Source organism: Aethina tumida, chromosome 3, assembly GCF_024364675.1.
Source record: "Aethina tumida isolate Nest 87 chromosome 3, icAetTumi1.1, whole genome shotgun sequence".
Taxonomy (NCBI): Eukaryota; Metazoa; Arthropoda; class Insecta; order Coleoptera; family Nitidulidae; genus Aethina; species Aethina tumida.
In genome coordinates, this window is record NC_065437.1 from 35,380,058 (window position 1) to 35,406,737 (window position 26,680).

At 32.9% G+C, this 26,680-nt stretch overlaps 1 protein-coding gene across 3 annotated transcripts in view; it reads right to left on the reverse strand.

Moving 5' to 3' along the window:
- LOC109604107 (uncharacterized) overlaps positions 1-26,680 on the reverse strand; it is a 135,791-nt gene that overhangs the window by 9,488 nt on the left and 99,623 nt on the right. For all 3 annotated transcript variants that reach the window (XM_049964217.1, XM_049964216.1, XM_049964218.1), the window contains exons 2-5: positions 6,302-6,556; positions 5,826-5,983; positions 5,387-5,433; positions 4,414-4,556 (exon numbers count right to left, since the gene is read on the reverse strand). In XM_049964217.1, the coding sequence (XP_049820174.1) occupies positions 4,414-4,556; positions 5,387-5,433; positions 5,826-5,983; positions 6,302-6,556 (603 nt within the window). The remainder of the gene's footprint in view (positions 1-4,413; positions 4,557-5,386; positions 5,434-5,825; positions 5,984-6,301; positions 6,557-26,680) is intronic.

The window sequence follows — 26,680 nt, forward strand, 5'->3', positions numbered from 1 at the left end:
TATAAAAGTTTCTATAAAAAGGGTCTTATTCTGGTTACTATATAAATTATTTCCTTCGTATTAACTGACTATTACATTGGTTATCCTTGCATTTTATTACCAAACCGATAAACATTATGTTAATGTTATCTTGATCTATATTAATATCTAATTGCACAATTATTCGGATAATTGCAGATGCCAAGTAATATAATGCGAAATCAATTAATTACAATGTGAATTACTAACAATTAATTTATTTATTATTACAAATACAATCTTCATACTCATAGTTTAAGATTACTGAAACACAAACTTTATAGTTTTATTTCTAAAGAACAGTTAGTTATTCGTATCAGAGAAAAACTGAATTTATTGAAACATAAATCGATAAAGCTTTTGAATATTAAACATAAAGCACTGAATATAATAAAATTATGAATACTAAAACATTAAATTTATATTTATTTAATTGTCATTATATGTTTATGCAGATATTATTTCCTTCAAATTTTAATAAAGTTTATTTCAAATAAATTATTCATCAATCAATTGTTCAAATTTTAATTGCTCTAATCACAATTTACTAGTTTAAAGATTCTTATTATCAGAATATACAGATTTTTTCAGTATAAAATAACTAATTAATTAGAATAATAAATGAGGGCATTAAAATTTAAAATATTTTAGTCATTAATTCAAATATAAAATTTAATTAACTGCATATGATACGTGTTGAAATATTCAATTTATATTCATGTTGGAATATGCAAATATGTTTTCTTTTAAATGATACATTAAATTTGATTATTATGAGATAATTTAAATTATTTTGTTGATTTTGTTGTGTTCACACATTTTTTGTTAAATATATCTTAATGTATTAATGGTAATTGACACAATAAACTGTCATCTATATACTTGTATATTCAAAATTTGAAATATAAAAGATATTTATATAATTGGAAAAACGGTACAAGTAGACAATTCAACAAAATGTCCTTTTATCTGTCTTTCAGTAATATCACCGTACCGTCTTATCTTAAACACGATTCCGGACGTTTCAAACGGACTTCGGGATGATAACTCGTGCAAATCCACTCCGGTTACTTTGCCATCCTGTTAAGGGAATTTTTAAAGTCGGGGTCTACAATAAAACGATTTGGGGCGGCGGATGAAAGCAACAGATGTAACATTAAAGCAAAATTTTATATGCACGGTCAATTACAATCGGATTCCTGGAGAGTCGGTCCCCGGGGAGAGGACGCACTGCGATTTCCACAAAATCTTGTCATTCCATTATGCGACGCCACCATGGTCAAAGCCGTTTTTTATTTACAATTCGTGTTTGACTTTTTTTGTTTTGGGATTTACTCTTTTCGCTCTGGCAATTATATTTAATGTTATTAAGGATACAAAGAAAAAATGGTATGGATTAATGTGAGCAGAATGAATATTTTATTATAGTAACTAATCAATTAATTAGATTCATGTCGTTGCAATTATTTACGCAAAAGCGAATTTTCTTAAGATAAAATACAGCAAGCCTCTGAGCGCGTCTAAAAATAGTTTCTTTGGGAAGTTCACACAAAACATGTTTTAATGAAGAACAGACAACGGTTTCAGGCGGCATACATAATTAAATAATAAAGTAATATACACATTTATATTCAAGATTTAACTTTGTAAATGTTGGCGTTTTAATTTAAAAAAGTAACATAAAGTAAAATGAACTAGAATTGAGAATAACTTCTGAATTACATTTAAAAATGAATTAGACGGAGAGCCGACTGTAATTAAGATTATTTCATGTAAATTGCATGCAATTAATCTACGTATTTCAGGGCTGAGCAAATTTTTCAGGAGTTTTTAATCTTTTCACGATAAAATGAAATAATGCCCGGAGGGCCCGAAAGCGGTGACAGAAGAGCGCAAAGGGAAGGAATCACGGGAATAACAATAACTTTAAGAAATTGTCTATGGGGGGACAGAGAAAGACCGCTTCGTCTGCGACGATTCGGCTAGTTATCCGGGGAAAACAGAAAAGACCAAATAGGACATTTGCATATTTTATTACAACGTACCCGTACATGTACGATTGTACGATTGTACGAGTGTACGGTGGTCGCGTCGTTTCTTGACACCCTCGCTGAGTTATTATTCCGGCATCGTCGTCGCAAGTAATGCAATTTTATTTACAGTAGTGCACATGCCCTCATTACACGAGCCGGTTACATTCCCAACCGCGGAATTACGTCACATTCGCTGAATCGCAATTGAAACATATTCCGGGGATTCTTTGTTCTGAAATTTAATAATGCCGCGCCGCGGCGGCTTACTTTCTGATGTTTATGGTCTAATTAGGCAGCGGCGACGGGCTGAATAATAAATTATTGGTTTTATCTTTTCTCCTTCTACTCTTTTAATATTTTGTCACCTTAAGATAAGAAGAAGATAACCACTAAAATATTGTGATGGATTAGGTCTGTTAGGTGTTGGGTTAAGAGTTTTAATAGAGATTTAGTTTAGTTTTGAAAAATTATTTTTTTTGTCTAATATTAATGGTCGCAAAATTTCGTAGGTTAGGTCTATAATAATAATGAAAAAATCTAAATAATCTTATTACGGTAAATATACCACCACAAATTAAAATTTTGAAAATTATTTCTTCCTCATTTTCAATTCTTCATTCATTCCAAGCATTCATTTTAAATAATTGTTGGTATTGGGTGATTTTCTTGCATTAGGGTTTTCATTAGCCCAAACATTTTCGTTGTGCATATTAAAAATATAATTTCTGATAGAAGTTGCCTGTTCAGACCATGTCCATGACCAAAATATTATATTTTGAAAAATACTGCATCAAAATTTAAAACATTTCGGACATACGTTCATATGAACTTTTGTTATTTTATACAGGGTGTTTAACAACTTATCCGAATTTTAATCACATACTCACTGTTACATAAGAAGTCCATTTTAAAAAAATATGATAAATCCACAACTTGTGCAACAGTATGTGGTTAAAATTTGTCGGATAAGTTACAAAACACGCTGTATACTAATTATAGCAAAAAATTTGTCGTGTTTTTATTCTTTTAAATTAAGTCATTGTGAAAAATTCGACTACAAATCTTAATTACCTGCGTTACCCAATTTCTATACATAAATCATTCTATACTATTACGTATCTGTATTAGATTTAATTGGTTTCAGAAAACTATGAGACATTTAACAACGCTGAATTTAAAAAAAAGGAACTAAATATTATTATAATTTTCAAATTATTATAAATTGTGTGCGAAGAAATTTTATTGATGATAAAACTTGACCTTTAATCTCATAAATTTATTTAATTAGTATTCAGAGTCTCCAATAAATAATTATTTTTAGAATTTATATAGAATTATTTAATATTTTTATTAATACAACAATTTCATCAGTATTTAGCTAAATAAACCGTTTATATATTTCAAACTTGTAATTGAATGTTATTTCAAATTATAAATCTATTATTTTAAATTACATATTGTTAAAAGTTATCTAAAGTTAATATATATTTTTTTATTAGTCAATCTTCTTTGCAGTTAAATAAATTTTTATTTTTAATATAATTCACCTCATTATTATTAGTAGTTTCAGCAATTTTAGATAATGGAACTGTTTGATGTTATTGTTTGTCGGATAAGTTGTGAAACACCCTGTATAGAAGGTTAAAAAAAACGGTGTGTTAAAATTGGATTCGGCCAGCCAAAGCTTGCATTCAAATCAATGGGAACGATTTCGAACAGCTTTTATAGATGGATTTAATTTGTTTTTCATCTCATTTTCTTTTAATGAACTTATGTAACAGTGAATATGAAACACCTTGTATATTAAAAATGTACAAAGTTTTATTTTGATTTACTATAAATATATTAAATCAATTATGAAATACTTAGTGTATGAATTGAAAGAAGAGTAAACTATATAATTAAAAAATGACTGCGCATCCACCATTTTTTAAAATCTAACGTACGTTAGTTCCTAACTATAACTGAAATTACTTTATATTTAGATTTTTATCTAAAAATATTTATTGAAAGTTTCTGTAAGTTATAGACTTATAGCACACTATTACACTATTTTTAACAAAAAATGTGGGAAAAAATAAAAAGCTTAGTAATAAAAAGCATAAAAAAGCTTTCAAATAGTATGTACAATTTAATACTAAAATGTTATAATACAACAACTGATTGAAATAAATCATGAATCAAAAGCGTAAAGTACTTTTTCCTGTAACTACTTTATTTATTGTTTATTTTTTAGATTTTAAAAATATTACTAAATATATTTTATTTAAAATAATTTTCGCGGTCATATTAAAAAGGGAAACATTTATTACTCAGAAAATTTTATCTGAAATCAAAATAAAATATAAGAAAATAAACTTACCCTTTGAGGCACTCCCCTGGCGGCCGCCCTGCCGTGCCTTGGCGAACTCGTGCCGTGTTTCTCTTTCCTGTGGGACGTCTTCAATCCGCGAAGAAACCTCGAGAACGTAGTCCTTTTTTTGCTCGTGTTCGTGTAATTTTGATCTGCAAAACGAACCGGATAAACTCAAATCAAATAGGTTTTTATTTCAATCGCATCGAATTTATCGCACATAACACAGAATCGATTTAAATCCGTGTTTAATGCATAAAACGCGCGTGCAGAAATTATACTAAACGTAGACAGTTTATACATAATTAATTAGATGAATATGAAATTTGGTTATAATAAATATTGTGCACGTTTTCAATAACCGACCAACGCGATGTTTATTTATATATTCAAAGTGCGTCAACGTGGTTTTTTGAGCGGTCAAATTCGATATACATGCATGACTTTTTGTTGGGATAAATTATTAACTTTATGACACCAATTGAACGACAAACTCTATAAAATTATAACCACCATCATTAAAACATCATCTGTCTGATCGGATTAAAGTTTTGACGTTTCTAATGAATTATAAAAATTACTAAAGCCCATTTTTATATTAAAACCCTTTATTTAATCGTTTCACATAAATCACCGTCTAAGTTAGATCATATACAGGGTATTGATGAACAAATATATTGAAAAGAGCGTGACAAATGAGTTTATTCGAGTGCGGGGGATTTATTTTACATCCCCCGGCATCGCATGTAATATGTCCTCGGTGAATGTCAATTCATTTCAAACTTATCAATAGAAAACCGTTAAGCAGGATTAAGTCCGGTGTCCGTAAATCACTGCCGTTATCCAACGGTCACAATCCGATTTGTCACGATGCAATCGACGGCCATGTCTGCACACGCTATATTACCGTGTTTGATCGACCGAAATCAAATTTCGAAATATTACGTTGGTACACATATAAATTTGTTTAGGGTACACTTACCGTTAGGGGGGAATTCGTAAAAGTATGCTGATCGCGGCGAAAGACATCTGAAACAACAATAACAATGCGTTCTAAAAGTATTTCAGTTACATAAAGGCATTTTTCGGATTTAATCTATCGTCATTATTAAATTTTAGTGGATGTTTCCACATAAATAACTACGAAAAGGAAAGGCATGTCTTTTTACGCTGAGTCAAGGGGATCTAGAGCTTTCACTGCGCGTCTGCAACGGTTAATTTCTTAATAAATTTCCTAATTAACTCCCCCTTGACGAGGGAGTGTTCTATATAAAAAATATATGTGTCGAAAAAAATCAGTAATGGCTATTAAAGACATTAAAGCCTGCGTTAGGGGCAATTCAACGTCAGGCACCATAAACTGCGATTTTTCATTGACGATGATGATTTTCATGGATCTTCATGCATGTGAAAGAACTTACGTCTGGTAATTGTGCTGCACCAAAAGTGGTTGATGGCTTGTCGGCTGTATTGATCCCATTAACCTTTGTTGTTGCTGTCGTCCGATTTGTGTCGCGAAAACCCCATATCCGAACCCGTATATTTCGTCTTCTTCCTTATCGCTCATGCAACTCGACGGCTGAAAAATAAATAAAAAAATCTCATACACACATAAAAAGCACACTTTCCCATTAAATGTGTGCATCAGTACAGAATATGTTCCTAGTAATGGAGGTTCACCGAAGCTAAAATAATGTTCGGATGTCTGTTTTCAGCAATTTTTTGTGTACCTATATTGCGGGCATCAAAAGAATTGGGCTGTTTTTAATTTCAGAGCTTGTATCATGTTTGTGTTAATATTTGAGAACGATTTCTTTTTTATATAGTTTTTAAGCAGCTTTGGTATAATAATACCGAGTATATGAAGTAGTGTATTTTCATCATTAGTTTGTATTACCGAATATTTTCCTGGCACATAAATGGGTTGGGACTGCGACGACGTGAGTCCTGAAGACGGTGCGGTGCCATTTCCGGGCACCGTGTAGGTTCCAGGCGGAGTTCCCGGCGTAACAACCGCACGTTCCTTGGGCGACATCTCAGCCCATTCAATCCGCCGTAGATCTTCCAAGTGGCCCAGCACGTCGCCGTAGTGGGTGCTGAACAAGTCCGCGTATCTGGACGCGAGACCTTCCAGGTATCCTCTGTCGCCCTCCTGGAACATAGATACGGGTTAGTTCTATCATTTTTGTAAAATTGCCTTTTCCCGCAGGAAGCAGACGTGCACTTTACAGATAGCACACATTACGTTGAATTATTACGGACGTACGTATATGCAACAAGAAACTCTGTTTTGTACATAAAATGGTTTACGAAGATTTATGGCTGCACGTAATTATGAACAGTAAACTTTAAATGAGAAAATAGTGCGAAAACTTGGCCGTATGCAAATTCCATTTCGAAACAGAAATTAGTTTTCCCATCGCCATTTTGTTATGATTAAAGTTAAAGAGTGAGTTTTGGTAAATAGGCGCGTAAAAACGTTGCAACCTCGGTTTATAACCTGAAATAAATTACATAAAAATTTTGCATAATTTAACTATGTTGATTAAAAATTTAGGATTACAACCGGCAGGTTAACCAAGACTAAAGATTAACTTTTTTATTAGTCTGGATTTAAAATGATAAATTAAAAGGTACAAATATGTACATAGTTGTACTGTACAAATAAAATATTATATAAAATATAATATAGTTTTCAGACAACAGTCTAAATTAATTTCACCATATAATTTTTTAAATGAAAGTGTCAGAATCTTTATTTATTTAACATTATAAGAAAATATTCAAATTAATAACACCAAAATGTTTAAATGCATATACGAATGCTTAAACATTTGAATATTCAATTATTCGGTTTATAGCATTAAAATTATCATGTAATGAGAAGATTTTAATTTATTATTCCATTTTAATTATTCGAGTATTTTATTATTTAAATTGCATTCAATATAAAATAATTAAAAAAATCTCAGAGTAGCTGAATAATAATAATTACTAATAATAAAATATAAATTGATTAAAATGTCATAAATACAGTACAATTACAAATATATTAATAAATAATAAGTTTATAAATATAAAATACTATATATTCATATTCAAAGGTATTAGAATATTCATGTTCAGATTAGAGTAATACAATTTTCCTTTTATTTAAAATATATGATGTAAAACACTCATGAAAAGAATTCGTTTATTATTTTAAATAATCTAGTATTTTTTTTTATTGGAACTGTGTTCTGAGCCATATAAAATAATCAAAAGAATCTGAAGATAGTTGAATATTTACAAATAAAACTAATTTACAATATCAGAAACACAGTATAAATAGAAATATATATTAATAAAATAATATACAAAAAAATATTTGAACGTTTATATTTATTTCGTTATTTGTTAAAAATAAATTGCACTTCAAAATTATGGAATATTAACTAAAGTTTGAATATATGTTTTTATCATAAAATTTTAAATTTTAACACTTTAGTCATACGGTATTCTAAAATTTTCACCAAAATAAAATATTTTTTGAACGTAAAACACAAAAAAACTAAACAACGATATTTCTTGTAATTTTACACAATTAGTTTTTCACTTGTAGTAGTATTTTACGGTTTACGATTACTTTTTAAAAACTTTAAAATAAATGACAGTAACATTTCAAAAGAAAATTGTGCGGTGGTCGTTGCTCTTTATGAAAAAGGAAAAAGTCAAAATGAGACATCAAATCTACTAAATGTGACATAATCGTTTTCAAAAGTGATTAAACGATTTTACTAAACGGATACCAATAAAAGAAAACCGGACAGGGGCGAAAAGGATTAAATTCACCATAAGAAGACCGATATTCCAGCGCTTAGACAAAGGTTTGTAACCAGTATTTTACTGCAGCATAGTTTTCATTAACTTATAATGTTAATTGTTACTGTTACTGTTAATTTCATTAACTTATAAGCTAGGACACCATAAGGAGAAGACTAAAGGAAGACACTATAACCTCGTACCGTGTTGTAACAGGTCCTTTATTGACTGCAGCACATCGTAGGGATCGACTGAATTTCACTCGACAGTATCTTCGTTGGGGAGCAGCTGAGTGGAGTCATGTATTGTTTAGTGATGAGTCTAGGCTTTCTTTAAATAACGATGATTGTCGCAGAAGACGACCAGGAGAACGTTACGCTAAATGAAATATAGCTAAAACTCTTACTTTTTTGTGGAGGATCGATAATGGTGATCATTACTTAAGTTTAACGGCTGATAGGTATTATAAGGGAAATCCTCGAATCTCATGTTGTACCCTTTTCTCTATTTATCTACCATGACGCGGTAAATATTCCGCTAATGAACTGACCAGCTAAATTTAATTGAAATTATATAGGATCCTATGGAAAACAAATAAGAGCACTTCAAACATCACCAAATACTTTAAACCAACTAAAGGAATAGATTAGAAATTTGGGATGTCATAAGAACATTAATTCTAAGTATGAGGCGACGTTGTCAGAAGCTCGTTAACGCACGTGGTGGAAACTTAACTTTATATATTTTATATTTATTTATTTCTCTAACAGTATTACTTCTTTTAATTAATTTTATTTAAAAAAAAAAAATAATATAAGAAAAATAACATACTTATATCATTTTTGTTAATATTCCATAATTTTGTGCTACATTACTGCAATACTCCACTTTCCTTTGAAATTCGGCCACAATTAAGTTGATTTAACCATGGTACATATTGTTGTTAAATGAGTGAAGTAAAGTTCCAAAACATATTTGAGATCGTAAAATGTATTTCTATGTAATCAAAACTGATAAATTTACAAACCATCATCATTAAATCAAATTTGGTCCCCAAAATCGTTTATTGAATGAATATTCGATTGTCACACATATTCAAATCACATTCAAATTGCATCCAGGGAAAACTGCAAATACAAAGTAATTTTTTGTAATAGTTTTAACAACGAATAGCCAAAAATAATGAATTGACGAAATTGCAGTGATCGCGCCACTTTGCGTTTGTGTACATATTATCCGTATTGTTTGGGATTGCTTTCGCGTTAGATGAAACTTGTAAATCATGTAAATACGATACACAATAGATTTTGTAGCTCGTGTGTGTGTATGTGCCCGTTTTCAGGGTGTGTTTGGAATCGCATTGAATTCGTAATTTGTAAATCAGACACATCGACGTAAGTAAATATGTAGCAAGCAGCAAATAATAGTAATTTTATTAGTGTTATCAAATCAAACTTTGGGTTTGAGCTGATTCCATGAATACTGATTGCCGGCGTTGTTTACGGCTCGACATAACCATCGACAAGATTGCTTATTATCATTAGGGATGTAAACTGTGTAACATAAACGTCCATTCAGCATCAATATCTGTTTTGTTTCATTTTATAACGTAATTATAATTTAATTCAAATTCAAATTATAATTTACATTCGGTTGAAACAGTGTTGGATTTAACGTCCAACGAAATATGTTGTGTGTTCCGTCCAACAGGTTTTATGAATAAATAATTAATTTTGTAAATCACATCCAGCGTAAATTATCTCCGCGACATGGAAAGGGTTGGAGCAACTCATGCTGGAAGTTTTACGCCACTACAACATAATAACAGAGTTGTTTGCACCAAGCGAATTAGAAAGAAAAGCAGCAAAGTGCCAAATGAAATTAAGACGTATAACATTGTTACACGGAACGCTGCATGAAAATTTGCATATAAAGGAGGATGCTTTCAATAACCTGATACAATGGAACATCTAGTTCAATTAAAGCCAGCTGAATAAGAAAACTCCATACGGGAACAACGAGCCGTCTAATATGAACTCCCGACGCGGATTTTATGATTCCGTGATACAACGGCGGGTATTTAATTAAAGTAATAAGGATAAAGTGATATGCATTCGTATGGTGCACGTAGTTTTATGTTGAAATTCTACTTATTAATAAACGTGTCGCACTCGAATAATAAAAGTTGTTTTTGTACTCCACGTTTTGTGAATGAGATGTAAAATTATTTTTCGGTGATTATTATATTGCACGGATTATTACCACACACAACGTTAGAGGTATGTGACTGTTTGAAGCCATAACAGACAATTAAACCATGGACAATAGCTAAGTAATTCAATGGAGCACAATTTGGGGTGAATCTGTTACATTAAGCTTGAGTTGCTTTGATATAACAATAGTAACTACATAATACATAATATATTCGAGTTTATTAAAATAATTATAACACGTACACAGCAATTTTATGTTCAATAAAAAAATTGAAAGTAGTAGAAAATAAACAGGAGCTTATTTCATGAAAGAATGAATACATCTTATGTGAACAAAACGAAAACAAGGTAAAATATAAAAGCAGACTTATAAAAAAATAAAGAATCTAGCGGGATAGAGGCTGAGCATGTCTGAAGTACCCTATCCACGCCACATTTGACCGTTGTAGTGGCTTTCTAATTTTGTGAATTTTTCATTACACATAGACATCTCCAGATACATTTTTCATTTTGCATTAAAATTCCTTTGAAATTAGTCCCTTAGACCTGGAGAGATCATTACGTTGTGAAGAATTTCTAGCGATTTTTATTTTTAAGGCAACACGAGGACTATGAATGAATAACTTATGTAGGGGATAGTAGAATATGTAGAACTTGAAATTGATGTGCATCCCAATAAATTAGTCAACATTCAGCCTTGTAGTTGTATTTTGTTTCTGTTTAATGCAATTTAAAGTAAACAAGATTAACTTACTATTGGAAGATAATGGTAAATACATTAAGACACCATATTAACATTAAATGCGTTTGTCGATAATCGTTAGCCGCAGCACGAATAATTTTATTAAACAAAGGGCATCCGCCATTCGAAGTTAATTAAAAATATAATTAAGCACCGAACAATGAATAATTCCTTATAAAAATTCTGATAAAAACACTAAAAGCTCATAAACCGGAAAAGTAATTATAATAATGTAAGAAAAACGAAAAGATAATGACAAGGAAAATTATACCAGAAATTACGGAATAAAAAGCAGCGCCGTAAATGAAAAACAAACTTGCGGTTTTCCTTCCTTTGAAATTTGCACAACTAGCTCAAGATTCAATTAAACATAAAAACAGAAGATCTAATAAATTAAACCGCCTTTGAACGTAACAATAATTTTTATTTGAGCGTTTGTTAAAAATGGTTTTCATCTAGACCGAAGTTTATATTTCGAGGCAGAAACTAGTTAATGTAATGCTTTTGTGAAACACATTTTAAATCCAACGGTATTTGTAAATGTATTTAAAGTTACCGTCACAATTTACTGGAGGATGAACATTATCTAAACCAAAAGTGTGAAACCAAGAGGTGATAAAATTAATCTGTTAATTATGAGGTGTTGATTATTATTTGCACCTTTCGAGGGTTGGACGTTTTTAATTAAAATATAAAAATGTTTTATGTTTGTTTTATTGCATAGAAAAAAATTATGTAAATTTAGTCATGTTTTATTTATAATTAAGAACCTCTTTTAAGTTTTAATTAAGTAAACCGTAATTCACTTAAACGGCTTTACAATTCCACATTTTAAGACGCTTTAATGCGAACGGTTTTAAATCGAGCAAAAAAAAAGAAGAAGGAAAAAATCGGCTGGCAATCCTATCTAAATATAAATTTAAATAAGCCGAACTCTTTCAGGATGGCTCGCGGAGCAAATAAGCGACACAAAGAGTCGTCGTGAAGGGAACAGATTAAAAATATGTAAAAGTTCAAAGACACCACTTAAAATTCAAAAAATCTCTTAGGTAAACCTCTAATTTCCACTTCTAAAGGAGCGTATTTCGGACGTATCTGCATTTACGAAATCCGCATCTTTCTCATTTCGTCTAAGTTTCCCTGCGTCAATGCCGGAATAGTTGTTAGCGCTGCGGTTGCACGCTTACAAGATGTCCGGTCGCCGGAACCGCTCTACAGCTTTAATCAGTTTTATTACGAGCAGCGAAAGGTTTGTCTTCCGTCATTCGGTTCAAGTCACAAATTGAATGTTTTAAACAATTAACACTAAGCAATATCACATTAAATATAACCATTTAATTAATAATTATTCAATAACTCATTAAAAAAATCGTGTTACAAAACGGCTGGCATTTTTGTTTTGCACTTGTATGTAAATATTCAAAATTCAGTTGTAAAATATTAGCATATCACATTTTTAGCGAATGACAGTTAAAAAAAATCTTTGATATGCAAATTCCGCATTAAGTGGGGACCGTCCGGTGTCCGTATGTTCACTTTGATGTGTCCATTTGCAATCATGTATATGATAATTAGTAGATGTTGATTTTGCACATGTATAAATAGAATCCTAATTGAAATTATCGATGAAAAATATGTACGCTAAATGGATATTCCGCCAACAGTCAGTCGCTCTGGGAAATTAACAATACGGTCACGCTCTCCCAACTGCCAATATTTATTTGAAAAAATCTGCGCCTACGATTTATTCCAGTAATTCTCTGCTAGTCAGATTCCCCAATTATATTCGAAGCTTATATACTCCTGCAATTGCAATTTTAAAAATTAATTTTGTTTATAGTAATCGCAACATCACGGTCTAAGCAACATAATACACATGTTAACCGTCAGATAAAATCCTCTTTACCGACTATTCCATCCAATTGGTATACGAAATTGCCGCGAGCACAATGGCCGACAAATTGTCCCAAGTACGAAAAAGCATAAAAAAAATAATACAACACGGAGTGAATGGGAAATGGACAAAAGGAAACAGCCGGTTGCCGCGAGTGTGCCATTAAACACACATGTATTGGTTAATAAGAATGTGGTAATGGGGCATGTGAGACAGAACACGAGGGTAAGAACTGGAGGGAAATTAGAGGGGCTAATCAACAACTGCTCTTGATATGAAGTTACCCACTTATGTGCTAATTATTGCCGGATTAATGCGCAGCATCCAGCAGTTGCATTGCTTCCTGCTGCTTAAAGCATAAATTAGTCCGAAATTGAGCACTTCTTAAGTTTTGCCGGAGTTAAATATTATGAAAATACAAAACAAAGCTTTCCTATTCTCAAGAATATTGTGATGACTCCAATCGCTTCAAACCTCAAAACCTCTCCTTCCCCTGTGTTCGTTTGGACTCTTTTAGAGGTCTCTTGACCTCTTCTATATATAATAAACATTCGCTTGGAGCTTGTGGGTGTGGATGTGTGGGTTATATGTATTCCATATCTATAATTATTCGGATTTATCGGTCGACGTTTGTTGGAATTATTTCCTGACGTTTCACTAGCACCTTCAGAGGTCTGATTTGGTTCGTGTCACTTTGATATCTGATTGACAACTAATGACAACTTAGATAACTGATGTTCTAGAAAATTCGTTCTGTTCGTTAGTCGTTATTATCTGCTTAGCAATTTAGGTGTTTTTGATCAGCTTCAATGCTTCTTCTTTTCTATTGAAGTTGTTTTTATAGATTTCAATTGCTTCCCTAATCATTCTGTTGTGATATCCAGTTGTCGAGGCAAGCAATTGTGTATCTTGGAATTTTATCTTATGATTTCCATCTAACAGTTCATGTTCAGCTACAGCAGACTTGTCTGATTGTCCTAGTTTGCAGTTGTTGAATCTTCGTTGTTGGTATAAAAATAGTAGGAGGTATCATTGTATGTCTTATTTCTAAGCGTCTGTATCTATTGGCCTGTAGTGTTTTTTTCAAGTGTTGTTCTTCAACGAGGTAGTGTGTGGCACATATTCGGTTAGTGTTTTGATGACCACCTGTTTTTGACTAGGATGATGGTTATATAGTTTATGAAGATACGGATCGGTGTGTGTAGGTTTTCGGTATACTGTATGGTCTAAATGTTCACTCACTCTTTTTACTAGGATATCCAAAAAAGGTATTTGGTTCTCCTTCTCCAATCCCATTGTGAATTTGATATTATTATGTTGTGAGTTTAGGTGTTTTAGAAACTGATCTAGTTTTTCTAGTCCATGTTTCCAAATCACGAAAGTGAGTCAGTCTGTTCTTAGAATTTGTTGTTCCAAACGAAATAGGTTTTAGTAAGGCACATACGGAAAAGATCCACTATATCTGGAGGGAATATTTCTGATATCATGTTTAAGGATTCATTGACAGGAATTTTTGTGAAAAGGAACACTACCTCGAAACTGACCAGTCAGTCTATCTTCTACATCAAGATGTAATAATCCCTTCAATATCTCAACAAAATGAGTGAAATCTTTGATAAAGGTTGGGATGTTTCCAACATGAGGTTGTAGCAATCTGATAAGATACTTAGATAAGTTATATGTTGATGACTCAGAAAAACTAACGATGGGTTGGAGTGGTACATTATTCTTATATTTTTTTGGACAGACCATATAAGCGAAGTGGAAGTGCTTCTGATTTGACTAATTGTTTTTGGATATCCGCTGGTACGGATTTATTAGGAGGTTGGTGTTTCTTAGCTTTCTCTGTGTTGGATCTTTAGTCAGTTCTAAAAAATGATTTACATTTTTTTTTACCACGATACCTACCATGTATCATGAATATATCTTAGCCAGATTGTTTTCGTTCCGAATAAATTATTTTTTCGAACCATTCCATAGATACTTGCAACAAATCGGTACGTTGATATACAAACCTCCGATGTCGAAACTTTCGAATAATTAATGTAAGACAATGGAATTGTGTAAATTGTTTAGATGCCGATATTTATAAAATATTTGCTGGAATGGTGGTACTAAAAGCTTAATTTGCTGGACCTTAAATTAACATCTTGCTCCGTAAATCGCCGTTCATGTGGCATTGAGCGTCTTAACATGTGTACAGTCGGTTGTAAATAGTGTGTGCACAGCGTTTAATTTCTGCATTGTCCCCAGAGTAAAATTTATGCATTAAGGCTTCACCTGCATTTATGTCGGCATCGGCCAGAAGGGCATTTCAAAGAAGCCGTCCCTCTGTGTTTTCCGAACAGTCGATGTACTCGAACCTGCACACACTTGGAACAATTTTACTCGGGCGCTCTCGTACACTTGCCCCGGTATCCATTATGGTCGCATACAATGCAAGTATTCCTAATTGCCGTGAGTAATGCAGATGGCATTGCTTGAGAGTTTAACAGTAATACATATAATGGAATTTGAAGGAGCCCCATTATTGTTCCGTCCGTGACCCAATTGTCATTTTCCAGATATTCAGCAATTACGCCGATTCTCACTGCTTGCTTGCTTGCTTTAAGCTGAGAAATAAGCGTCCACTTCTGTTTTTATTGGTTGCGCCTTGTAAAACTGTTTTCTATGCTTATATATTCGTGAGTAAATGATCCAAAACTACTGGGCCATACGAGACGGCAACGTTTCAAAGGATAAATAAAACGATAAATTATACAGCTTATGCTTCAAGACAATCTTAGCGTATTCCGTCACTTGGTGAATCAACATATTACCACATTCTGTGGATAACAAAGGACAATGACGATCTGCAAATTTCCTAAATCCACTCGGATTCTGAATCCATCAGTTCGGTATCATGGCGCATTATTTATGTTACAAATTGGCCGAGTAGCGATGTTCGGAGTCGACCGCTGATAAAGTTTGCAGGAGTTGAACATCGGTTGCACGGTCTGGGCAAATGAGAAGATCGAAATAAATAGGTAAAAAAGTACGTTGATCTCCTTAAAACTGGCAATTGAGTTGTTGGGGAAGTTCGAGGTCGAGAGTTTCTGTCCTTAGGCTATGATTGAATTGACTTTGTTTCCGGTTTCAAGTCACGCAACTCCATTTAATGACGCTGTTGGGATTTGGATGATGTCGTGCAATATTTCCGGGAAACCTTAGAAAATAATTTTATTGCTTATATTTTTTTATTTATGTCCCGACATTTGTTACGTGTTATAATACGGTTCGGGCGAGGAATTGTTACTCGCCACAACAATGAAACAACAGCGGTTGCATCCGAGGAGGATATGGCGTTTTAACGTCATTTTTATTTTTCGTCAAAAAATATATGGACGACATCTTCCTGCACTCACGAGACGGTTAAAAATAACTACTCGACAATAAAGTAGATGAACATACGGACCAATAATAAATTTCGCTCTTATTAAAATCTTTTGGGGCTCATACCTAAAGAATATATTACTCTATTATTGTTTGTAATCATCATTACTTTATCTCTGGAGAAATTAGTTAGTTGTACTCTTTTACGTAGTATCATTTTTTGCTAGTTAAAACGATTTCGCTCCGTTCCTTTTGAATAATCTGTTCAGTCTTCCATATAGGCAAAATGTCTAAGAATATCCAGTTCAATAGTCGTGATCACAACTTTGTATAAAATTGTAAAGAAAATATATATTGAGGAATGCTTCTATAAATTTTTACACCGAAATAACTCGGATGACAAAACCAAGTCATATTCAATTTGTCCATTATCCCCGGAGCATCCTATTGCAAAATGGGATTTGGCGAATTCATGTCTAAGTGACGAATAGCAGCCGAGTGGTTTTATTAAAGTGTTCCGTCCTTTATATTCTGAATTTTCATTATCTGTTCGAGCCAGCAAATCTTACAATAAATAGTCGTTCGATATATTTGTTCTGGTGAAAATTATTATATCGCCTCTCGCCAGGAAACCGACGGTAATCCTATCTTTTCTTCGAATCTGAATTGAATCGGGAGTTATGTGAAAGTGTATCGTCGCATCAATTTATTACGTTCGCTGGCACTTTTCCGGTCTCTGAATTCGATTTTTCACGCGTTCACCGTTCTTAATCTGCTATTAATATCCCACAAAAAGTGCCAATGAAAAGCCTTATTTATTGATTTCGATTTCGACACCTCCCTCCATTTTGATTGAAGGTGTAAATAAAAAGAAGTTTCGTCTTGTGTCAGAAATATAGTTTTGGACAACTCAACAACAGTTTCAAGTTGAATTGGTTATTTCAAAGTTTTAAGCGATATTGAGCATAGTTCAAGTCCAAATTAAACATAATTAAAAAGAATTTTGTGCAGTGTAATTTAAAAACCTTACTAAAAACAGTATAAAGGCTGATTACTGCTTTATTAGTTCAGGTTCAAAGCCATAGTAGTGCTGATTAAAACCAGTTTCAAACTACTATTGAAGCCAGCAAATTAAAAACAAGCGCTCAGCTGCAATTAGTCATTTGAGCTAGTAATTTGCCTTTGCATGGACGTTGGACGTTGCATTTATTTAGATCTCTACATTTTGTTGTAAACCTCTTAAATGTGTTTGTTATAAAAAGGCGATTAACCTGTTTCATCATACCATGAAAAAACGCTATTGAATTTCATCTCATAAATGGTGCAGTTACGGCCATCGCGAATCATTAACATTGGCATTCAAACTGTTCTGCAGGTATTCAAATTTAGCATTGTAATAATCGAATTTCACTTGTGTAGTGAATGTAATTCAATTCGCACCATTTTTCCCTCTAACTCGAGTTATCTACTTTTCGTATAGGAACGGCTAGAATGGAATGTACACGGCTCTCGTCCCTTATTACAGAAAACGCTGGGCTGTCAGTTAGGTGCGAAATGGGGAAATTACGGAGTCAGTTCGTGTTTCTAAGCTGATACGTGCCCCAGTGTTTAAGTATTTCTCCCGTTAATACTTAGATTTAAATATTGACTTTTTTGACACAACTAAACGAACCTGAGAAAATACCCTTGCTGAGTTTCTGGCAGGAACGGCTAAAGGAATTACGTTTCATCGATTGCTCAGGGTAGTTTTAGTTTTACTGGCGGATGCAGGAATGCGTTGTGAGAATGAGAAAATTAAGAGTGCGTGTTTCATGTATCTCCTGGGTATCGAACCAGTTGGTGTGAGGTGAATCTCTGAATACAGGTAATTACACTTTTATCGCGACTAATTGAAATTAGTCGTTTTTTGTTCGCTACAAATTAATTTACCCTATGATTTATTGATGTTTAATTATAATGCATACAACTATGTTTTTCTATAAATTTTTAAAAATATTTTACTTTTTTAAATGTAGTTTACTTCACATTTTGGTATTACTTCTTTAAATAAGCGGTCTATAACATTGAATATCAACACTAATATTTTGTTACCTATGACAGTGATCATAGATAAGATTTTTATCTTTTCATTTGAATATTAATAAGAATCGCACACTGATAAAATTTATAATTTTCGACGATTGTTTTAAATAAAGAAACAAGAAGTTAATAATAAAAATATCAATCCATATCTAGCAACGCGTCACAGAGAAAACTAATTTGGAATAATTATTAGTTTGACAAAAATGTTGTTGGAGAGTTCAATTTAACATGTTAATTTTGCATTATAAAAATATTTTGAACATTTTTATCAACATTAATAATTTTTCACTATTTGCAATTTTAAAGGGTAAGATTATTAAATTATTTTTTTATACGTTTAATATGCATAAATTAATATACATAAAAAATTTTATTCTCAAAACCTCATTTAGTGGATTTAAATGCAATTTATTTGGTTAATTCTTAATTTATCTGTTTTAGTTTAAATTGTATCATTTACTTTTTATTTCAGCACATAAATGTTTTCTAGAGAATTTCAAATTTTCCTTGTAATATTTTTAATAACTCAGTATCAATAAATCGATTAAAATAATGCAATTAATTATATTATAATAGACTAGGGCAACTTTGGGGTTAATCAAGATCAGTGATTGAAATTTGTTGATTTGTATATTGTTATTGTAACGACTCTCTTTTTCTTTAACAGTTTAATTAATCTATAAGATATATTTTGGAAAGTTTATTTAGTTTTTGTGTCTGATAATTAGTTTGTCTTGTTAATTCAACTGTTAATATCATTCAACATGTCTCAAAGGAGAGTTTTTTGTTAAGATTTTACCGATATAATTGTAATTTTGGAACATGGTAATCTGAGTTGACACGGAATCCAAATGTACGTCTCACAAAATGTAATAGGTTGCGATTGGAATCGTTATCAGTAAATTGGTAGTGCCAATATACAATACAAATATATACACATACATTATATCAGTTGAAGGTTGGCTGATTCTCTCTCTAGCTGAGAAAAGCAAATCAAAATTTAACCGCCAAGACGATGCGAAGAAGACTGTAAGAAATGTGAGAAACCCCTTATATCAAAGAAAAATAGAAAGAACAGGCTTAGATTTGTAAGAGACGAAAAGTGTGGAATGGTGTTATTTAGCGATGAAAGTAAGTTTAGTTTATTTGGAAATGGTGCTAAGGAGTTTGTAAGGCGACCAGTAGGCAAACGATTCCATAAAAAATACCAATTACCGACACTTAAACACGGAGGGGAATGTTGTGGTGGACTGGGGCTGTTTCAATCGATATGGCGTTGGACCGTTGGCAAAATATATCTCCAGAATTCTTTGAATCCATGAACAAAAGGTGTGCAGTAGTCATACAAGCTGATGGTTATGAAACAGAATATTAAATTATTTAATAAGATTCCAAAACTTATGTCCAGATAAAAAAAGTTTAATTTTTTATAAAATTCTATTTTACTGTGTAATATCTGAATAAAAGTACGTACAATTTCTAGAATTATTTCTATTAATCCCTTATACAGGAGATAGAACCATAAATTTATTTAAATCATTCATTGTTTATCAACTATTCGAATAATGAACATAATTGAATATTTAATAAAAACTTTTGAACAGGAGTCTATAGTAATAAAATTACCTCTAATAACCCGTTACGCAGGCTGAAACTAAATATTAAGGATTTGCTTATCAATTTTGTATTAATGTGAGTCCATTAATTAAATAATTAATGTTTTTTTAAAGCAATAAAATAATATAGAATTAAATTAATTAGTTTGATTATCGTATATGAAAATTAGTTAAATGATTTGAATATTTTTCTAATGGAATTATAAATAATTGGTGATGAGAGATAATCTTGAATTTAAATTAATCCGTTTATATTAATCTGTGAAATCCATAAAGAAGTTGTGGATATAAAATTTATTAAAATATAGTTTTGGGAAAGTACATGAAGTCCTTGCAGCGGTTTGTTTTTATTAAGATATACAGAAAATTTAATTAAAAACACGAACCAGAATGTTTTATATATAAATCTTTCCTAGCAACGCCATTGAATGGTCTTTGTTCCAGTATGTCAAATCCGCAATATACAGTCTTGCATGCCACTTATTCTTTCCACAATTTTCTCATTACGTTGCACGTCGTCTCTGCGCAAATCCCGCATTAGAGCCCGTCGCCACGAGAAAAAACTCCTATTCCAATTATAATTTTTCTGGAAGTCAAACACCTGAATGAGGATCACACTTTGTCATGCACCCTTGACTGAAATCCTTATTTATATGCGCTCATCCTACGTGTACAAATCGCAAACGAGCATTCTGGGTTTAGTCAGCGCCGGAGCCCCGTGTATTTGTTAAACAGAAAGCCAAATTCGCTACTAACAAATTGGGATTCTAGACAATAAGACGTCCTGCATCTCTCTCTGTCGTTCGCGGCGCAGCCTTCCGACACGTCCTTCATGCGCTCGAATTATTCAGATCGAGCTCGCTGCACATGCACGACAAAATTAGATACATTCCTGATGAGGGCCTTATTAAAATCTAAAGCCAAATGAATTTTAAAGAGTTATGAAGCACCAAATTTGACCCACACTCGGGTTTTACATTTCCAAACCGAGTTTATTAAACGAAAACAATTGATTTGTTAAAGAAATAGCCATTTATAAATAGTTTCGGCCGTAAATGTTTGCATTTACTGCGTTTCTCTTTTTCCATTCCTTTTCTATTCCAGCTTGTTTGGAACTTTTCAAAAGTTATTTACAAATTTGTCATTTTATAACAAAATCGGCTCTCCAGAGGGCAAGCGTCCAATCCGTTATCAAAAAGTTCACACCACTGGGGTATACATCGGCTGCAATTATCTTGAAGGTTCGCGTTTCATATCGAACTTGTAATTTCTATTACTTTTTTAAATTGGAAAAGTTATAAAATATTGATTGCTCTAAAAAGCGTACGAGATTAACTATCGGTTCCGTGTACATGTTTATAGGAACACTAGAAAATTGTATTTTAAATCAGCATTCACTTGACTTACGTTCATGCTTCCGTTCAGGAATTTATTTAATTTAAACCGCGGTTTGTAGTCTACCTTAAAAATAAATTATTTCAGCAAAAGCAGAGAGGAAAAATAGTTTAGAACAGTGTTCTTAAATTACTTACTCCGAATAACTTTAATATTCTTTAGCGTATTATAAATTCTTTTTCTGTTTAAGTTAACAAAGAAAAAGGAAATCAGAAAGCACTTTCGGAAGTGCTCAAGCGTTAATTTGTTTCGTTCCTAAACTCTTCACATTCCTTCAAACTTGAATGAATTTTGATTGTTAATTTACGAAGAATGTGTTCTAAATTAAAGCCAAGAGAGGATCAATTAATGCCTTTAACTTGCCTGTAAACAAACCCTAGAAATATTGAATTAAGTTTATCGAAACTTTTCTTTTTATTTCACCAAAGTCTTAAGAAAAGTTGGTGCCCGAATGACTAATGGTGGATAAACTTGTTAAATGTACCAACTTAATTCGACGGTTTTATTAATTGCACCAGCACAAGGAGTTTCTACGTTAACAACAAATGCTCTTTAATCAAACAATGATTTATATCATTTAGTTTGGTAAAACGCAGTGGCTGCATTTAAATCGTTTTTTTTTTTTTCATTCTTCATAAATCCTGCAGTTTAAACGGTGTCGTTATCCAGACTGAAGAGGTTCACATACAAAAGCGAGAGACCGTTGACTTTTAGAGTCGTGGATTCAGTGAAGGAGAAAACCAACACGAAATAAATATATAATTTTAAGACCCAAGAAATCTGCTTTGTTTTTCTTTTATTAAACGCGAGAAACCAAAAAAAAAACTCCAGATACGGAGGTAAGCATAATAATATGCAGGGAAAAGTATGGAAGAGAGACGGCCAGACTATCTATTATGCGCGTTTTAAAGAGCACCAGTGCGAGTTGTTCAACTCTTTCATTTTCCACGCTCTGTGTGCCATTAGTATTGTTGACATTGCAGATAGATGAATTTGTATGAGTAGTCAACAGACTTTTGGAATACGTTTCGGCCTAATGTTCCCGTGTTTTCCATACGTCGCAACGTGGCTGACGGTTTTCCTATTTTAGTCGATTTTCCCTAAAACTTGATGACTGCAAGCGCTTTCCTTTTTTCCGCTTTCGTCCTTTGGCATTTCAACTTCACAAATATCATTCGTCATGCTGCGTCCGCCATGGAAACGGTCAATCAAAATTTTATTTCCAACAGTCGTTTTTTCACGGATGCAATTACTTATGTTACTTACACGTATATGGGAATTCGCAAGAAAAAATCTAAGTTGCGTAATTACAGAGGATATTTACCCTTTGGATTAAATTTGAAGGGGTTAATCGTCGAATTCAAAAGTTACGATCTCAATAAAAACCCGTGTATGAGAAAGATATTAGAAAATAGCACAGAAGAAGGTGATGTTAAGTGCAAGTAAAACGTTTTTAATTGTGCGGAACCGTACGACAAAAGGATCCAGCAATAAAATAACAAGCTATACACAGCGCTTTATTAGCTTTATAAAGATTTTATGCACGACAATAAACTCCATTTAATTATACGTTAAAAGTCGCAATATATATTCAATTAATACGTAATGTCACTAAACGATTAAGTTTAAGGTGACACAGGAAATTTATATTGTAAATTGGCTAATGGTATTACAACAGGTGGCATTTAAGCTTTTGTTTTCTTCTAATTTAAATTATCAGGACATTAAAATAAAATAATTAATTATTTTACCGGTAATTGTAAAAAATGTCTTTATTCAAAAGCCTCTATTGAACATGAAATAAAGTCAAACAGAAAGTGTGGCCCTCCAGTAGTTTGTTAAACAATTTACCTCCTAAATATAAATTAATTAAGACGATAATTTAGAATTTCGAGTTGCACGTAAGAATAATTAAATGCCGCCTCGCGCGTTTGTATACCTTTTCCGCATAATAATTTTAATTAACCTGATAATAAAATACAAACTCCAAAATTAAAAATTCTGCCATGTTTATACACATCGGCAAAGTTCGTAATTGCAGCAAGTAGTGCGGTGGCCTCTTTAACTTGTCTAACAGGTAGGCTACAAATTAGAGGTCTTAAGGAGCCACGTTTTCCTGCCAATTAGCGACTCGGATGTCTCTTATATAATTAATTTGATGAGCAAACTGCTGCCGAAAGTTTTCTTCCGACCGAGTCGCGTCGGCGGTTTGCATTTTATATAATCCCAGAACACGACCAGAATCAACCGGGAACTGAACACTCACACACGAGGAAAAGGAAATGAATATGGACGTGACTGAGCTGTCGATGTAACTTTGTCGAATTGAGGCGTGACTGCCGCGTTATCCTCGCTGAATGTGAGACGCTACGGTCCGGATTTATACTAAACATCTGTCGAACAGAAGAATTGTCATACTTCTCGATGAGTTCCGGATACCATGCACTGGAAATTGCTTGTTGTAATCTTATGGGATTATTGGAATATTCCAAGGCTGATGCATCTAATTACTTTGCAAATCCTCGATAGGAGAAAGGATGTAACATAGCAGAGATTGTCGCAGATGTTTCTATCAATTTAAATATTTCAATCATCATCCAATGCGACACATGTTTCTAAGTCTGTGGTCACTTTTTGAATTTGTTAAGTTTCGTCCCCCGTACGCGTTCCCTCAATCTGCTGATGTCCATTGCTAACACAGTGACTGATGTGTGTGAGTGTGTGTCCGTGTGCTGGAGAGGAGATGCACTTTATGGAAGTGACATGTGGACATGACGTGAATGTAATTACGCACCCTTCAGCTAGGTGCATTACAAAACCCTAATGTGGATGGTACGAACAGAAAAAATCTAATTTCATACAGTGTCCGAACAAACAATTAACAAATGGATGCAACCTGATGGCCAGTAGAAGCCGGTTTTCGTTCAACAATATTATTCACACACATCGCTAAATAAAACTTTTCTGTTTTGGAAGAATCGTTAAAGTGTATTTGAGGCAACCAGTATTTTCTTTTATTATGTATAGTAATATAAATTAAGACTAAAATATGAGAGGCATCAATAAATCGAATACCTTTAATTAAATCGTGTAAATCAATAATACCGTTTTTTCCGTTTGATGCCGCAAATGGTAAAAGTCATTACGATCTTTAATTACCTCATAAACATTTTAGGTGATGCATTAAACATTTTGTTTGAGCAGTGTGTATTAAGTAACCGTCCTTTGTCAGAGTCTGCAATGAATTGTAATTACGTTGGAGCAGAGAAAAAAATGATTGTGAAGAAGCAATCGGCAAATCACGATTATTTTCTGGCAGCACAATAAGTGTCTTAATTTGTATTCAGTGGAACATTTACAGTGAATTTATATGCTCAGACTGCGGAGTAATTAAAAAGATAAGAAATGAACGGGAACAGGCTAGTAGCTCTTTAGAGTTTACATCTAAATATCTACGTTAATTTTCGTTTATATTTTTTATTACTGCGACATTTTCATTATAAAAATGAACCAAAAAGTGACGAATAATATAATAAAAGGCTGTTGAGAATTTTGCTCCGCTTTTCTTCAGTTATTTCGGATTTTATGGCGTCACAAATTTTATGACCATTTTAAAATACATAAATAAATGAGCGTTCTCCTTATTTTGATATAAAATAATAATAAAATAATAATAAAATGAGAAAGAAAAATAAATATCGTCAGTAAAAAAAGGAAAACGTTATATCCAGCAACTTTGCAAGGATTAACATGGGTTCCACATGTTTTATTTCAATAATATTTCAGTCAACATCACATAGCCAATGAATTTCGTTGCCGTCTCCTCGATCTGCATCAAAGAAGGCGCCCTCGCGTCCAGAATAGAAAATTTTCCGTTGTTTGCAGCTGTATATTTGCCACCGAAATTTATTTACACAGCCCCATTCCCCATTTGAAATATTTACAGCAGTTTTAAGCCATAAGGGGATGGCAAGGCAACTATGATAACGAGGGATATCGCATCGCGCGTCTTTAGAATTGCTGACGACCTACTCGTTTCCGTATTTCCCACGGGCCGTCGTTCCATCCGCCAAAAAGAACGAAAACAGAATTTTGCAGGCGAAACAAAAGTGTGACTGTTTGTATTTTTATAGTCTGATTTTTGTTCGAACTAGCTGAACCTCTTATAACAAACACACAAACGGAGAACACGTGTAACTGGAACATTTGTATCAATCCATCTTAACGGGTATGTTTCCGACAGACAATTTATTATGATATTGTTATTGTGTGCCATCTTGATTGAACTGTCCAAATGGATTGGTCAATTAACACCCAGTTTCCAGTTATTATGAAAAAATATCGTCATTCAAAAATTGCGTATGTCATATTTGAACTGTTCTCACAAAAACGTGTCAGTGGCGAGCGAAGTCTTTAAGCTAAAATTGTTTCGAAACGACAAGAATTGATGAACCCACGCATAATTTGGGGTGACCCTGCGACTGGTCGGTCAATGTAAGGTATCTCTAGTGGGCATCGCCCGAAACTTTCTATTTCCGAAACTCCTGCAACGAATCCATTTACAACAGTGTCTGTGCGGATGTCTTGAAGTGCGCCCGCCAAACGTGATGGGAATTCTTTGGGCTCGCACGAGAATAAACGGAATAAGGTCGCCTTTAATACCGCGGCAGATTCTGTAAATTGCGGAGAGGGGAGAGGACGATTAATATAGGACGAGACAGGAGTGCGTTGCGAAGGGGTGCAACTGAAATCGTTTGCACGGTACGGAAAAATTGAGTGACGAAAGATGATGATTAAAATAGCACTTCATTGAAATGTTCGCGTTTTTTACTCTCCACTTAAGCAAATCGATAAGCTGCGTTTTTTAAAATGGATTTCTTTAATTTATAAATGAAACCTGCTGTGGTGGGTGACGGATTTATTTTAATCAAGTACCAACTTGTTGTTACATACGTTTATTTTGGATGATGAGTCGTTGGTTTAGTTGCTTTTTTGGCTTTGTTCAACATCTTGTTGCTGAAATACTCCGTAAATTTTAAGAGTCTCTCCTGTTGTTTTTCTGATAGACTTTCCATTAATTGTAATACATGCATCCTCTGCATTTCAAGAGCTTGTTGCATTTGGTCATACAATTCGTTCATTCGTTTCTGATTTTTTTCTG